At 41.7% G+C, this 16608-nt stretch overlaps 1 protein-coding gene across 1 annotated transcript; it reads right to left on the reverse strand.

Moving 5' to 3' along the window:
• Positions 1 to 2331: 2331 nt before the first annotated feature.
• On the reverse strand, positions 2332 to 14512 carry ODC1 (ornithine decarboxylase 1). The gene is made up of 12 exons (XM_024208380.3): positions 14248 to 14512; positions 11767 to 11906; positions 11540 to 11668; positions 11137 to 11310; positions 10788 to 10960; positions 9849 to 9983; positions 9565 to 9646; positions 8952 to 9035; positions 5656 to 5818; positions 5447 to 5559; positions 4294 to 4508; positions 2332 to 2809 (listed from the first exon to the last, which is right to left on the reverse strand). Exons 3-12 carry the CDS (start codon positions 11639 to 11641, stop codon positions 2665 to 2667), a joined length of 1386 nt encoding a protein of 461 aa, XP_024064148.1. The 5' UTR covers positions 11642 to 11668; positions 11767 to 11906; positions 14248 to 14512; the 3' UTR covers positions 2332 to 2664.
• Positions 14513 to 16608: the final 2096 nt, after the last annotated feature.

Genomic DNA, 16608 nt, shown 5'->3' on the forward strand with positions numbered 1-16608 from the left:
GAAGATTGCTACCATAACCCAAGGCTCTGCAGCCTTTTCCCAGAACTGTTCAGAAAACGTCTCACAGTAGCCATCTCTAGAGTATGAAAATAGGTTGGGCTGTATTTAGGAACATGTTAGTAATAGTAGTAGATAGGTTTAACACTTCTAAAAACCATCTGTTCATGATTGACCCTAGACTTCTTGTTGGGTTGATAATAACTAGCTAAGAAGTTTTTAAAAAAAGGTGCAGAACCCATAAATGCTACTGTTTAAAATCTGTTGGCTATCTTTTTAAGCCATTTATTTCCTTGGCTAGACAAGGCCTGCGTAGCAAAGGCAGTAAGACTTGGGTTGTGGAGTACCTGCTATAGTTACATAGGGGAGCAGTTTGAGGGCAGGCTTTACTCATCCATCATGAATGCTGTAGTACAGAATTCTGTGTATGAAAATGATGCATTTTTAGCACTCTAGGCTGCATTTTTTAATTTTTTTTTCTGGTTTTGAAGTTTATATAGAACTACAGAAGACAAACTGATCTCTGAGCAGTTGGCTGGTCCCATTGTGCTAACCCTAGCTTCTGAGAGAAACAGAACAGATGTGACATAAGTGAAAAGCAAAAATACTTCCCACAGAAGACAGGACAACACAATGTACTAACTTTTTTTTTTTGTTAGCTTTAAAAAAAAATTAAAAACCCCACTATATAACTTTCCTGTAACAGTGTTACCCATTAGTGAGTGGGAGGTGGTGAACCTATGAAACAAACAGATGTTTGGGGAAGTGTGTCAATTTACTACTGCACCATGTCTGAAGCAGCATAGTCCTGTAATTCCATTTTACATGTCATTAGAGCTGGACTTGCATTGTCATGAACCTCAGTGGCAGATACCCTAAAGTTTGGCATGTCTATATGAGAAAGTTACAGCAGTTTAAGATTTTAAAACAAACAGTTAAACAGGTGCAAAAAATTTGTGAAGTCAACTAAATCACCTTAATAAAAAGAAATCACACCTTAAGTTGAACCCATGCTACTGTGTTTACAAGGCCTAAACAAATAATTAACTGAAGTTTGTGTTTGAGCAGTTGAACAACTGCTCATTTTAAAAATCAAACTTACACTTTGGAAGACTTATTTATAGAGCACACAATTGAATCATGTGCCATTAAGTTACAGAAATCTAGATTTCCCCTCTGAGGCACGACACCAAAGCATCCTCTTCAACTTTCCCCAGTGCAAGGTTGCTTAAAGTGTTGCATTGTCTCACCGCATTATAGTTTTTCCTGAACTTCAATTGTCACAGTGCAGAAGCACTAGCTGTTCTATGTCAGTCACATTTAGTGTTCATGACCATGGACTTTGATATTTAACTGCTGTAGTGCCTTGCCTTTTGCTTTCAAGAAAGACAGTTGTTGAAATGCACTGAATTTTTTGGAGAAACTCAAACACAGCCCCACCCCAAGCAGCCTGGGATATTGCACATCAGTAGTCAGTGTTAAAGTTTCTCTAGCTGCCTTAATTTTTATACAGACAACTGGGTCTTGAAAAGTGGAGAATGTTAAGCATCTGTCATATAATCATGAATCTTATTTAATTTGTGACATAGGAGCCTAGGAAACTGGTATGGTTTTAAGCAGGGATGACCATTTACTCTGAAAGAGTTAAAAACTGATTTTCAACTGAAGGCCAGAAAGGAAAAAGGTATAAGCCTATGCAATGAGCCTAGCTGCACAAGACTGTGGAATAGTCAGTCGACTGTGGCTGAAAGTTCTAAAACTAAGAACTGTATTTAAGATTCTCTAACAATCTCTAAAAGAGGAGCTAAAGCTTGACTATATCAGTGGATGTGCTGGTAGAGAGTTGTTTATCCTTCATATATCTGCTATTAAGTCTTCCGCCTGGTCCACACCGGGGGCGGGGGGGGGACTTAAGATACACAATTTCAGCTATGAGAATAGCATAGCTGAAGTCGACGTATCTTAGTTCGACTTCCCTCGCGTCCTCATGGCACAGGGTTGATCTATTTTTAGCAGCTTCCTCTAGTTTGCATTAAATCTTTTACTAGTCAGTGACATTAAAATTAGACTTAATCCATTAGAGAAGTGGACTAGCCACCTGTGCTGACTGTTGCATAAGTATTTCAGCTCTCATTTGTATTACCATAAAACCTAGAAGAGCATGTTTACTGTACACTATGCAATGCTAAACTTAGCCTTGCAAAACTGTCTTGAAAGCATGCCAGCTAAATTCACTGCACATACTTTACTAGGTCTATTTGGCATAGAGCAACCACCAATAATTTAACATCCATTCATGACAGTTTTAAATTCAAGTACACCAGAGAATAGCCAGTTATTTCAATACTTTATTTTAAAACAGTTAGGTCACAACACTAAGCTCAGCCCATTCTGCCAATATACAAGCTACAAATGCTTGTCTGACAGTCAAGGGTTAATCTTTAGTAGCATACTTGAAAGTGAGTAAAAATCCATATAAAATATTCAAATAGTTTCCATAGGAACACAGATAATGTGACCCCCATCTCCTAGTCATCCATTTTGTTGCATTTATGCTGACCCTAGACTTAAAAAACAAAAAACATTTAAAAATTCTAGCAAGAATTAAGTTAATGGTCCCCAAAATGCCCTAGAGATTCAATTAATAAACTTGCAATTAAACAATATCTATACATTAATACTAGTTGAAGCACAAGTTGCCGGATGATGTTCAATTCCACTTTCCCAGGCACAAGACAGTGGCAAAGTACTGACATCCTGCTCCTCTTCTTCAGCTAGGAAACCTTGCTCCTTAATCTGTTGCATTAGTTGCCTAAATAAGAGGAAAAAAATAAGTCAGAAAACAGTTTATATATTTTACCCTGATTTAATGGATTCCAGTATCAAAAAGGATCTTGTTGGGCAGGTCAAATTATGATCTAACTTCATCCCCAGATCTGATAAACAGGTTTGCTCAGAAGTAGAATGTGAATCATGAAGTAAAGCTTTAAATTAGAATTGCATTCAGCATCACTGAATAATTAGAATGACTTGTTTGGGCACATTCAATTACTCAATCTCCCCTCCACACCTAGTTATACCCCATCCACCCAATTTTGCTGGCAGCAAAAGCCCTAATGTAGATGCAGTTATGTTGAGTGGCATGTGATTTTTCCACTCCTACTTGACACCAGCAGATTTTAAGTGCAGACCAGGCCAGAGGAATGTTAAGCTTCGTTACAACAAACTGAGCATTTCACTCAGGTGTTCCCCTCACTACCCAAGGTTCTTGAAGATGTCAGAGTCTACATTAGTTCACACTTCTTTCAAAATACAAAAAGTTTCCAAATATGAATGCAGAAAGCTAGACACTTAAATGAAATCTTGCAATTTAAATGTGTTAAAGGGGCTAATGCATACCAGCAGGCTACATGTTGGGACACCACTAATTTAAGTTAGACCAGGTCTACACAGACTTCTGGCAGCATAGCTGTGTAACATGAGGGGTGTGAAGAGGTACAATCCCTGACTGACCCAGCTATGCTGGCAGAATTGTGCTTTTACTGTGTAGCTAGTTTCACTCATGAGGTGGTTTTACAGTACTGGTTTAAAAAAATAAAATAATAAATAAGGGGGGGTGTAACTGGCAGTATAGCTACATCCACACTAGAGATGTTAAGCACCCCAGCGTAGAAATAGTCACTCTGGCAAATGGAAAATTCTCTTCCTGTCAGATGACCACAATAGTAATTCAATATATTATCTGTAAAGCAACCAAAGTGACTGACACGTTTTTAAGTCTACTGTTCACCTGATAAGTTTTTCAGCCAAATTTGTGGTTTTACAAAAAGACCTCCCCCACCCCCATTTTAAAATTAAACACCTTAGCTGCTATGTGAAAGACCCATGCAAAGGGATGACCTACTACACAGGGGAAACTATATTCTCTCTAGATACAGTGCTAACAAATGCAGTAATTTCTGTTATGTTAAGGTGGAATTTTCAGAAGCATTTAACAAGGCAGTGTGTCCAATCCCATTGAAAACAAATGGGAGTGGATTTAAAAAAAAAAAAAGGGGGGGGTGCAGTGAGGAAGCAATGTAGTTTTAGGCTACTATAAATTAGAGAGCATCCCTTTAAATCTGGCTAGCTATAGAAGACAATTCTACGTGAAGTAACACTTGTCAATTCATAATAAATGGACCTTTGGATAAGTAGTCAACAAGGAGTTTTGTTTCAAGTGAATAACTATCAAGAGCTCTTGGCAGACCTAGTAAAGGTCTCCCATCTAAAGCAGAAGTGCAACAAGTTACTAACCATGCTGGCCTTGACATCACATAATGTATTGCTGGCCGCTGGAACCCATTGAAAGTGGAAGCCGCTGCAACTGTGTAGGCACCCATATTTTCAAATAGCATCCAATCACCAACTTGCAACTCTGGCATATCAAAGCGCTCAACAATACGATCCAGGCCATCACATGTTGGTCCCCAAATGCTACAGGAATAACAGCCCTCATCTGGTTTAGGTCTCTGAAGAGAGAAGTAAGTTACAAATTACTTTTGACTACTACTTTTCTTACACAGGACTAAAGCAGGAGTTTTCCTAAACAAATAGCTGCCATGATTGAGGTGATTAAAAGCATAGAACTCCAGCTCTAAAGTGTGCAAGAAAAACAGCGGCTGGCAGGGCCTCCTACATAAGTGATCTTCAACTTTGGAATCTGCTCCACTGAATGGCCCAGAGCTCACATTTGCCAGCCCAGGCATTTGTCTGGAGTGGTGACAGGATGGTAAAGATGGTGGTGGGTGGAATATGAATGCATTATGCTTGAATTTATTTGCACAGTGGAATGAGCAGTCTATGTTGATTTAGCATCTGGAGCAGAGGTGAGCAAACTACGGCCTGCAGGCCACATCTGGCCTGCGGGACCATCCTGCCTGGCCCTTGAGCTCCCCAGAGGGGAGGCTAGCTCCTGGCCCCTCCTCTGTTGTCCCCCATCCCCCACAGCCTCAGCTCGCTGTGCCGTCAGTGCTCTGGGCAGCGGGACTGTGAGCTCCTGCCAGGCAGCGCAGCTGCAAGAGCTGCCGGCCTGCCCTGGTGCTCTAGACTGCACAGTGGCATGGGTGGCTCTGGCCGGGCAGTGCAGAGCACTGGGACTGGCAGCTGAGCTCCATGGTAAAGGGGCAGGGAGGTTGGATAAGGGGCAGAGGTCCTGGGGGGCAAGCAGGGGACAGGGAGCAGTTGGATAGGTGTGGGAGTCCCAGGGGGCCTGTCAGGGGACAGGTGGTTAGATAGAGGGTGGTGGATAGGGGGCAGGGGCCAGGTTGTTTGGGGAGGCACAGCCTTCCTTATCCGGCCCTCCATACAGTTTTGGAACCCTGATGTGGCCCTCAGGAGGAAAGGGGAAAAAAAAAAAAAAAAAAAAAAAAAAAAGTTTGCCCACCCCTGATCTGGAGGTATACTGTACCTTTTGCAAGACTGGCTTAACATGTGCATGATCATATAGGATGCAATTGAATGATCCATACACTCCATCATTCACATAGTACATAAGAGTTTTGCCATTAATATCATCCTCATCTAAAAGAAGGAGATGAAAATATGAAAATAAGAACCTTTGGAAAGTGAGTTTTCTATCTGATTGCAAATGAGATTAGGAGATCTAGTTTTACATACCATCAGAACCTGACTGCTCCTTTAATACAACTTTTTTTGCAATTATGTTAACAGCCAGTGTGAAAGCTGATGCAACATAGTATCTGCCAGGCTCCGCAATAATTCTTATTCCAGAATCACAAGGAAAGTATTTGTCCAACGCTGGATTGATTACATTTGTGATCTAATCAAGAGACATGTAAGGTTGTTAGTGACTGTACAAAGTACCAAACTAAAAAGTTATTAAACTGGCTATTGCAAGAGCCAAAAGGATAAGGATCTAAAACAGCCCAGTCATAAAGCGCTAAAATCAGTACACAGCATTAGCTATTTGCATGGTCTAAAAGCGTTAGTGTCTCCCCATGTGTTTTATTCCATGTTTAAGCTTTTACTGGTATGAAATTAGTATCTTGCTGTCTGCAAAAACTAACAAACAGTCATTTCAACATGTAGTTAATAAAGGCATAAAATAAAAAACATAAAAATGTCTCAGAAATTAAGAGATTTAAACTAAAGGAGAATCACACTCTGGATGGCTTCCCACAAGTCAGTTTGAGCAATTGACCTTTCTGGAAGTTGAATTTTCACAGAATCAGAGTGGTTTTGTTTCTAGATCAGATGTACACTTTCCTAGTCACAAATTCCTCCGATTTTTAGTAGGCTAAACAAATTAAAAGAATCAAAAAAGATATGATGTAAAGGGTCTAGAAAATTATTCCTTTATCTCCAATTATTATTTCTGGAAGCTTCACAGATTAGACTATTTGTGTATGTATTAACAGATGTAGAAATATGAGAACTCATTTCTAAATCAGGCTTTAGACTTCAGTGTACTGCATCTGATCTTACTGAAACAGCAACCTTCCTGTATTGTTTAGCTGGTTCTACACTAGCACCAGCATTAAGAATCATATTAGGCAAGGCAACAATTTCTTCATATTAGAAATTGAAAACAAGACTCATGTTTTCTTGCAGAAGAGTCAATGTTAGATTTCCCACAGCAACGGTTTCCTTAGTCACAAGAGCATCTCAATTGATAAAATAAGGCTATGTCACTAAAATAGAGGCCCCAATTTTTACTCCAGAACAGCCTTAAGACATCAACTTCGGGTCTAGCACCTGTGTAATCGTTACCATGCTACTGTGGGAAAGGAATGCAACTAAGGTGATCTCCATGAGCCCTATGGGAATAATGAGAAAGGGAGGAGCTCTCTGAACCACTGGGGGATAGATGGGGAGGATGAAATGGTGTAAAACAGACAACAATTCAGTTAAGTAATTGTTTGTCCTGAGAAAATATTTGAATGTGTCCCTCCTCAATGGCCATGGAGGGTTTGCTAGGAATGTACACAACACTTGGGGACACAATTCCACCAGCATCTGGCACAGTTACACATCTACACGCTGCCATCAGGACTATGGTGCACATATGGATCTGTGGAACGCATTGCTGTGCACAAGCGAATTAGTGCATACTACCCAATTCCATACAAAATGGTTGAGCTTGTTTGGACAATACCCCATTTTTCTGTAAATATCCAGTGGACTCATGATATGGACAAAAGCATGTGAAGACTGCAGGAGCAGCTCACTGTAACTGGACACCACTTAAAATATATTCTCCCAAATGGTGTTAAAATTTTGACCCCTGTCAAAGGAGGAGAAGCAGTTTTTGGGTGGTGGCTAGGATGTTGGACTATACTACAGTGGTCAACCCACAGCAACACTGAGAGTCCTATCACAGTGGCTGGTGTATTGTTAAGTATACTTGTGTTACCGTTGTATATGGAAACGGTCAAGAGGGGCACAACCCTCTGAAGAACAGCCACTAATTAGAACCTATAAGTAATGTAGTAAGCCGCCCTCCCCAAGTGTACTAGACAACCTGGACCCAACTTTCTCAGGCCCACTATAATGGGAAATCTGGAACACTAATTGGAATAGATGTAGTATGCCTGTACGAGAGAAGGTGCAGGGCATTGTACTACACAAAGGGCAGTGGGACAGATGGAGCATTCACACATTCCACCTTGATGCCTGGCCCTATCAGGAAATGTGTCGCCATACGTCTTATGCTTTTCTAGGGATACCTGGGCAGGAGGATTCCAAAAGAAAAAGGGGTGGAGTGTTAGAATATAGATATTCAGGCCTGCTTGTAAGGGCCTATACTTTAAGAACTTAGATGTATTTTTAGTCACTTAGCTGGTTAGAGGTATAAAAACAAAGAATCAAAATCACTGTCTGCCTGTGTATGGGCCTTCTCTCACTAGGCTAGCCTAAGAGCAAGGCCTCCAACTAAGGCCTTTGGCTAAACAGCAGTAGCAGCCATAAGCTAGGAAACCTATGATCACATCCTCACATTCCAAACCAGTCACATTGAAATAAGGTGGTATTGGGCTGTTATGAAGACAATCCTGTCCTGATTGTTCCCACCACCACCAGATAAAGAAACAGATCTTAAGATGGTTAAAGAACACTTCGTTTGATTTCTTGCCAGATAGGATGTTATCAAGGGTTGTGGAACCCCCATTTCTGTACTGTTTTATCTTTATGGCCCCCACTTTTCTATTGTTAATTTATCTGGTTCTCTAATTGTTTTGTCTGCTGTATAATTAATTTTGCTAGGTGTAAGTTAATTAGGGTAGTGGGATATAATTGGTTAGAAAATTATGTTACAATGTGTTAGGATTGGTTAGTTAAATTTCAGTAAAACCACTGGTTAAGGTATAGCTGAGACTATTACTATATAAACTGGGGTCAAACAGGAAGTGGAAGGGAAATTGGAATCATGTTTGCTAAGGAGGGAGAATGGGAACAGGGAATAACAGGGTAAACGCTCTGCAGCGTCAGAGCGGGCAAGAGAACACTGGGGAAAAAGACTATCGGCATAGAGAGATAAGCCCAACTGGTGTGAAGGGCTTCGGAATATGCTTGCTTGGAAACTAATCCCAAACAAACATTGCATTGTGTGCACTTTGGACTTCTGGTCTTTTGCTGCTTGCTGTCTTTCTGTCAAAAACCAGGGAAGTGGGAGGGGGAAGGGAAAGCCCTCTAACACAAGCCTTTGCCCTGTTAGCATTTACTAGGTCTGTTAACTAACGTCATATGTATTTAAAGGGCTAAGGCCATCATCTACTTGATTCTGCAATTAACAGAAGAAATTATGACTTCAGTTCAGAATCAAAAACAGATTCCACTAGTCTTAATACAAATCAAAGGGAACCAAGATACCAGGTAAATAAATGTCTGCCCAAGTTTACTCTATCAAAATATCTTCACAACCTGATAAACCAAGTATTAATTAGAAATCATCATACCTCTTCAAATTTAAGCTTGACATCTTCAGAACCAGGGAAGCCACCACCAATATCAAGCAGATGCATACTGAAACCAAGCTCTGTCTGCAATGTTAAAATGGGACAGTCAAGCAAAGAAGTGATTCTTGAATAGTCTAACATAGGTCAAAACCAACTCCCTTTGAAGATTAAACTCTTAAAAATAAAAAAAATAAAAATCCATTTTACTGATACTTCTGACAAAGAAAACAGACTAGTAAATTTTTAACTTGCTGGTTCTCCTGCACTAGTGCTTTGTAAGAACAACAGGGAATGTTTAAGATTCTATATTGTTTTTGGTAAAGTTTTTTTTTTTTTAATTGGTTGTAAGATTTAGTAAGTCTTTTTTCCCCACAAAACTTAAATATTGGGTCAACTATCAAAGGATTACCAAGATTCAAAAAAGTAACTGACCATATGACACTGAATACTAACTGTACAGGAAAGGTTATAAAGCTTATTTTAAGTTTTTGGTTCCAAAGTTGTCAGAATGAAGTGCCACTTGAACAAAGTAATATACAAGTCAGATGTATGGTCAGTACCATAAAATAGTGGTCCAGAAGCAATGCTCTTAGGCAAGTAAATTCATACTTACTCCCATATCAAAGACACAACGGGCATCAGAAATAGCTTGAACAAAGGTCTCTGGGTCAGTACAGCCACTTCCAACATGGAAACTGGAAGACAGATGCAAATCTCAGTTGCCTTTTGGAAGATTTAAGTAACTATTTAGACAAAAGTAATATGTAGTAGCAGATTAAGGTGTCAGTTCTTGTGAGTGGGCAAGTCATTTACATATTTATGTAGACCTTGATTACAATGCATATTTCTAGATGGATTTTTGACAGTTTGTATATACAGATCAAAGTTATTACTAACCTGACTCCAATAATGTCAAGGTCAAGTTCTTTTGCCCGCTCCAGAAGAAGTCTGCTAGTTTTGAGGGTAGCTCCAAATTTAACACTCAGGCGACAAACTGCTTTGGAGTCATCAGTTGCGATGCGTAAGACTAGCCTAGAAACAGTGTCCAATTTAGTGTCAACCCTCTAGATTTTCTAGAGCAGCAGACAGTCTGGTTGAAATAGGTTTCAGGTCAGGAGAATGGGATCTGTAACTTATAGAAGGGGTTCTCAAACTTCATTGCACCATAACCCCCCTCTAACAACAAAACTGTAGTCATGAGGGGGGCTAAAGCCTGAGCCTGCCCAAGTCCTTCTGCCCCAGGTGGGGGAACAAAGCCAAAGCCCGAGCCTCATACCTCAGGCTGGGAAGAAGGGGTAGGAAGGGTGGCAAAGCCAAAGCCCCAGGGCTTCAGCTCCAAGCAGGGGGCCTGTAACCTGCACCCCACCACCTAGGGCTAAAACTCTAAAGGCTTTGACCCCAAGCAGAGGGGCTCGGGCTTTGGCTCCAGGCCCAGCAAGTCTAACGCCAGCCCTGGCAACCCCATTAAAAACAGGGTTGCGACCCATTTTGGGGTAACAACCCACAGTTTGAGAACTACTGAGAGACTTATAGCAAGTCAAATTTAAAACAACATTTTACAGCAAAGTTGGCTTAACAAAGGTGGACCTAATTTAACATGCAAGCAAGTTTGTATTGTCCTTGGTTCTTTATAAGCCAGTATGATACACATGTCTGTCAAGTACAGTTTTGTATCTGGACAGAAAAATTTCTGCGTTCTCTTCCAATTTTGTGTTAGTGTTAAAAGCTTAAAAATAAAGCTGAATGTGTGTGTTACCTAGGCACACAGCTAATACAGGATAGGTAAATTTAAACATGTTAAGCCCATTAAGATGCACAAAACCAAAAACCCCTTACTTTGCCTTTGGATGAGCTCTTGCAACTTTCATTAGCTCTACTTCACTATCAAAAGTCATCATCTGCACACCATTGTTGGCAGCATGTTTAATTTGAGAGATTTGTTTGCAAGGATTTGCATATATTATTCGCTCTGGGGGTACACCAATGTTCTGTACCAACTGGATTTCAGTCTGGAAAAAGAAGAAACATTACACACTACTAGCTAGAAACAAACAAATGGATGATCTCATCCAGAAAGTGTGTGAAGATGCAGCATTGACAATCAACACACACTCCTAGTTTCAGCTTTGTTTGATCGTATGTAACATCCATATATGAAGTTACCATCAAAAACTGAAGATCTTACCTTACTAGCACAATCAAACCCTGCACCAAGGGCAGCAAGTGTCTTCACTATAGCTTTACTGTCATTACATTTGACGGCATAAAAGGGTGTTACTCGAGGGAGTGCTTTGTACCATCGGAAATGCTTCTTTAGGACATCCCCAAGGTCAGCAACATAGAAAGCATCTTTATCATCCTAAAAGAAAAAAAAAAAAAAAAAAAAAAAATTAAAAATCAAAAAAAAAAAAAAAAAAAAAAAAAAAAACAGGTCATCTTCAGTCATGCCCCCTAGCTCAGTGTTCTGCAAAGTTACAGTATAGGATTTTTTGAGCAGATCGTAAAACTTAGAAATATGGTACAGAGTACAGTTAATATATAAAATTGTATTTTAAGAAAATACACTCATGTTTTGCTAGCATACTTACAGAGGAAGAAACTTCATTTATTTTTTGGTCTAGAATATCCTTGGCAGTAAAGCCTTCATCAAGGAAGGTGAAGTCAAACTCCTCATTGCTGAAGCTGTTCATTGTTTCTAAGAGTGTAAGTGCAACAAACTGTGGATATCGAAAGAAGTATTTGTTAGTTCATTCAAATTAGCAACGACACACACACCCACCCACCCCTAAATGATAGTCAAGATCCACAAACTTACATGGACAACTAAGAAATATCAGCTTTGTTCAAATTCTTTCAACTGTGCACCCAAAGATGTGCTTCAGAAAAGCAAAGTCTTGATAGATCAAGGCAAGTTTTCTGTCCTCTGTGCAGCAGTTGTATGATGTTGCATTGAAACTGTTCAAAGAAAAAAAAAAGAATGATTTAAAAAATCCTAACTTCCATATCAAATTTATTTAAATTATCATTTTTCTACTTTAGAAGCAGGAATACATTGAAGAGTACACACTAAGTAGAGCAAGTTATATAAAAAGCATCACAAGTATTTTTAAACATGCCTGTTTACTATCATTGATCATTTCATCTCTCAAGTCACTCTACAGGTAGTTACATATGCAACAAACATTTGGCCAAGTTCGGACTCTGAAAATTGCTATCTGTACATACTCTGAGGTTGGCAGCTAAATTCTCTAAAAATTGTTTGTACAGAACATGTTCCAGACCAGGTATTGAATAGGTCTTTCCCTGCAATTGCTCCACATGGCTGCCAAGTTGGTGTGACAATAAAGGACAGGAGATGGTTTCTCCTGTTCTGCCAATGCTTCTCCCACAGGCACACAGGCAACTGAAGAGAAAGTAGCCTCACTCAAATGCCAGGGGACAAGGGCTGAAACCACTAGAGAACATTCCCTTCCAGAACCTGGAACTGAACTTAGAAGTCCCAAGTCTCCGTTTTCCTCAGCTGTCTAACAAATAGCTGTGAAACCCACTAGTCGAGTATATGTATTTCATGCATCTCTACAGGCTGGTCCAAATGGAGGATGGCAACCAATTATTTTATTAACTCAAGTGGTAGACATCTGTGCTGTGAATCTAAAGACCCACAACCTTGGTAATGATTTTGGCAGAGCTTAATATGGTTCCACATGACAGTTTTTTTTTTAAAGCTTAGGAAAATACATAAAACACTGCAAGTTAAAAGGGTTATGGCTGCAAAATTTAGTACTCAGGAAATGCCTTAGTGTTGTATGCATTGGGGGTCTTTAATTACCATTAGCCTCACACCTCTCCCAGAACCTTCCTTCATTCAATGGACAGGAAATAAATTGGGGATGGATAGTCAACAAGGCTACTGTCTGTAAGATTGCTGCCTCATCTGAGGAGGAGTTTGGAAGGTGTTTAACAAATGAGGCAGCGGACTTTTGGAAGAATAAGGCAGCTGAATGCAACCCTGGAGAATTGGTAGATTCTCTCCTTGTCTCTGCCACAGAGTTCCTAGTCACTTAAACTAAACTTTTTACAGGTGGTCAATTATGTACTCATTTTCCGGGTACCCAGTTTGAGACAAATGGAAACTGGATTTTTAATCATGTGCAACTGACATCTATGTTCAAATCACAGCTCCCTTTAATTGCTATAAAATGCTAAATAAATAGTCACATTTATTGAGTCCTGTTTGCCATATGCACTGAAAGAAGCAAGGAAGCTATGGGGAAAAAAATGTGCATCATGTAATTAAAACTGTATCCTAATACACAAGGGGGCTTAATTTAGATTGCACGGGCAACCTTAACTCTGGTATTTCCTAAGTTTCGCATCTTGACTTTGCAACCTTAATGTTCTTTCAACAATTACTGTGACGAAATGAGAGCTATAATTTCATGTATCACTGAACTGTTCTACGGGCAGTTTTAGCGCATGCTTGAGTTAACACACAGGAAGTCTGCAGCATCACTTTAGCTTCTCCCTCTGCATGCAGCTTCTTACAGATTAAGTCTTCTAAATGAACACACGGCCTGCATCCCCCAAGGAGCACTGACAGTTGTCTAGTGCACAAAGAGAAAGTTCACATCCAGCACTATAAACCTAGACGTTCAAGTTAATGTTTAATTCCTTCGCTCCAAAGTACACAAGCTTCAGTACTACGAACAACAGCTAAACGGAGATCCCCCGGCCCAAGGAAACCACCCTCGTTAACAGCTTCTCATGTTTTTCAAAATGCAGATGATTTCAGGCATTCGCTTGTGGGCCAATTTAAAGGAGCCAAAATAAACTTAAAGGAAAACTTTAAAGTCCCCTTCCACGTAAGCGATCCAGGGCAGGCCACGTGCCCGCTGGTCTGGAGGGATCGCTACTGCCATCACCGGGGCGATTTTGTACCATTTCAACCGCGCGATCCCGTTGCGGTGGCCGGGCCGGGCCCGCCGCAGCCGAGTTCCGGGGCCAAGCCCGCGGCGCAGGAGGCGGCCGCGTCCGCAAGGCCATTGCGGACCAAACCGGCTCTCACAAGGGACCGCGCAGCCCCTTCTCCCGGCACGGCTGGCGGCTCCGCGGCCCCTCACCGCCCTGCGCGGGACGCCCCCTTTCTGCGCCTCCGGCTGGGTCACCGACGCTGCGCAGCGCGGCCCCCAGCCCGTCCCTCCGCCGGGGCTGGAGAGACACGTGGCCCCAGCGGCCGGCCGGCTTCCTACCCACCTTCCCCCGGCAGAGCGCCCGCCCGCCCGCTCGGCCCCCTCACCTCAGTCAGCGCCCGTCATGGTTCAGCGCCTCGCCCGGCAGCCGGTCGGCCCCCTAGTCCCGTGCCTCCTCCTCAGAGACGGGCCCCGCTGAGCTCGGTGGCTGCTGGAGCCGGAGTGGACGCGCCGCCCGAGGAGGAGCCGGGCTGGAGGAGCCGCCACAGGCGCTGCCGGCCGGCTTCAGAGCACTGACTGACAAAAGCCGTAGCGCCAGCAGAGCTCGTATTTATAGGCCAGACTGCGTCGCTATGACAACGCACCAGCTCAAACCAGCCCCGATCGGCTGGGACCGGGCAGGAGCTGCCGCCGCCGGCCGCTATTGTGACGTTAGAGTTTTCGAACACGCGCACGGGGTGCGCCACGCCTTCTCCTCCCTCCCCTCAGGGGCCGCGTTCTAAGGCCTTGGGTCCAGACCAGTCAGGCAACCTTGCGCTGGCTCCTCCTCCCCCTCCGCTCTTCCCCGCTGGTGTTTCCATCCTCCCCCTTCTTCTCTGCTGCTCCCCTTCCTGTGCACCCACTCCTGCTACCCCTGCCTTTGCTATTGCCCTCTCTGCTGCAATCCCTCCACCTGCTCCCTCTTTCCATCCTGCTGCTTTCCCGGGAAGGGTTTCATAACAGAGCTGGCGTGTTGAGACAGCTCCCAATCCCCCCTTCCTGGCACTGGGATTTCCATTGAAGTTCACATCGGTTTGCAGTGGTCATTGACTGGGAACCCCTTAAACATCAATTTAGATTCAAATCTCAGCTGGGCAGTTTAGATTCGAATGCAGTAAGGGTCAGCTCACCTTTTTACCTTTCTAGAGTAGATAAATCGAGGACCATGTGTTGTCTTTCACTTGAGACCTTAAAGACAGGTTCTGGTTAAAACTTTCAAAAGCATCTGTGTGATCTATGCCCAGATCCTCATTGTATTTAGGTTTCTAGCTCCCATTGATTTCAGTGGGAGTTAAGCATCTTTGAGGATCTGGGCTTAGGAGCCTAAGTCCCATTTCAAAGGGGATTTAGGCACTTCACAGACTTAGGCTCCTGAGTGAAAATTTTACTTCCTGTCTCTGAGTAATCATCAAAGAGACTTATACAGGGGAAGGGGTGTGTCCTGGTTTCCTGTGCCAAAATGTCCCTTCCTCTATTGTTAGTGTGTTGTACACTCATTCGTTGCTACTTTTCACCCCAGTAGCGGTTGTAGTTTCATAATACTATATGCAATCCTTTAGGCTGAAAAATGCAGTAGACGTGTGATGCAATTATTATTGTCAATAAGCTGCTGTATTGCAAGTTAACAATGTTATTGAACCAACAATTTTAGGTTTATTGAAAATAAATATTTTGCTGCTACTTAGTTTTCCCTCTAAAGTGTATGATTTGAACCTTGTAATTTGGTTATTTAATCTTATGACGCTTAGACCCGCTTGTGATACATTTCACATGTAAGACATTGCACAACATTGTTTCTTTGTGTGGGTGTGTTTTTTTGAAATCAAATCATATTTTATGCCAGGAGTCTGCATAGTGGGACTGTGCATATGTTAAGCACATGTGTCTTTGCAGAATCAGGGCCTAAATCTTTAACTGAAGTGTGCAGTACATGGAAGGAAATGTCTTCCTGCACTCCAGCCAAATTCAGTTCTGGTGTAAGCAAACCCTTCACCAACCCAGTTAACACTATATCTGAATTTGACCCAATATTAATTTAAAAAGTAGGGGAGTAAGGTAGATGTTGTTTAACAATGTATATAGTACTAAAAATGTAGTTTGGGGGAGGTTTAAGGCTAAGCCAAATATTGTCTTGACTTCGTTGAGAGTTGCTCATCCTATCTCAGGATTTAGCTCACCTGTTGTGAAACTAAATTTAACAGAGACAGTTTTCCCCCACTGATAGTTGCAAAACAAAAGAAAATTTAAACTATCTATCTGATCTGTTTCACAGTTTTCTGTTTTATTACATAAGGGGATTGTAATGATAAAGTCAGCATGATCTAACATAGGATGAAATCAGTGGCAAAGTTCCATTGACTTTAATAGGAGCAGAGTCACTCACACACACAAACCGAAAATGAAGTGACACATCACATTTTTGGCACAAACTGAAGAAAGGAAATTCAGAGTCAAAGCTGACACTCTGGGCCAAATTAATCTTTAGTGTAATTCCACTGAAGTTGATGGAGTTACACTTGGGATGAACATCTCTTAAAGCTATCCTGTATATGCCTATATTTCAACACATGCTATGTATGTCAAAACTGTCATCCGTACACAGAGATGCCTGCCATAGCCATAACAAGGCAGAGGAAGGGAAATAGCTAGCAGCATCTAGAGGATGTTATGCAAGACACTTCTTAGAACGTTGACAATTTTTTCCCCTT

The sequence above is a fragment of the Terrapene carolina genome, unplaced genomic scaffold, assembly GCF_002925995.2.
Source record: "Terrapene carolina triunguis isolate 2854851 unplaced genomic scaffold, T_m_triunguis-2.0 Scaffold42, whole genome shotgun sequence".
NCBI classification, from domain to species: Eukaryota; Metazoa; Chordata; order Testudines; family Emydidae; genus Terrapene; species Terrapene triunguis.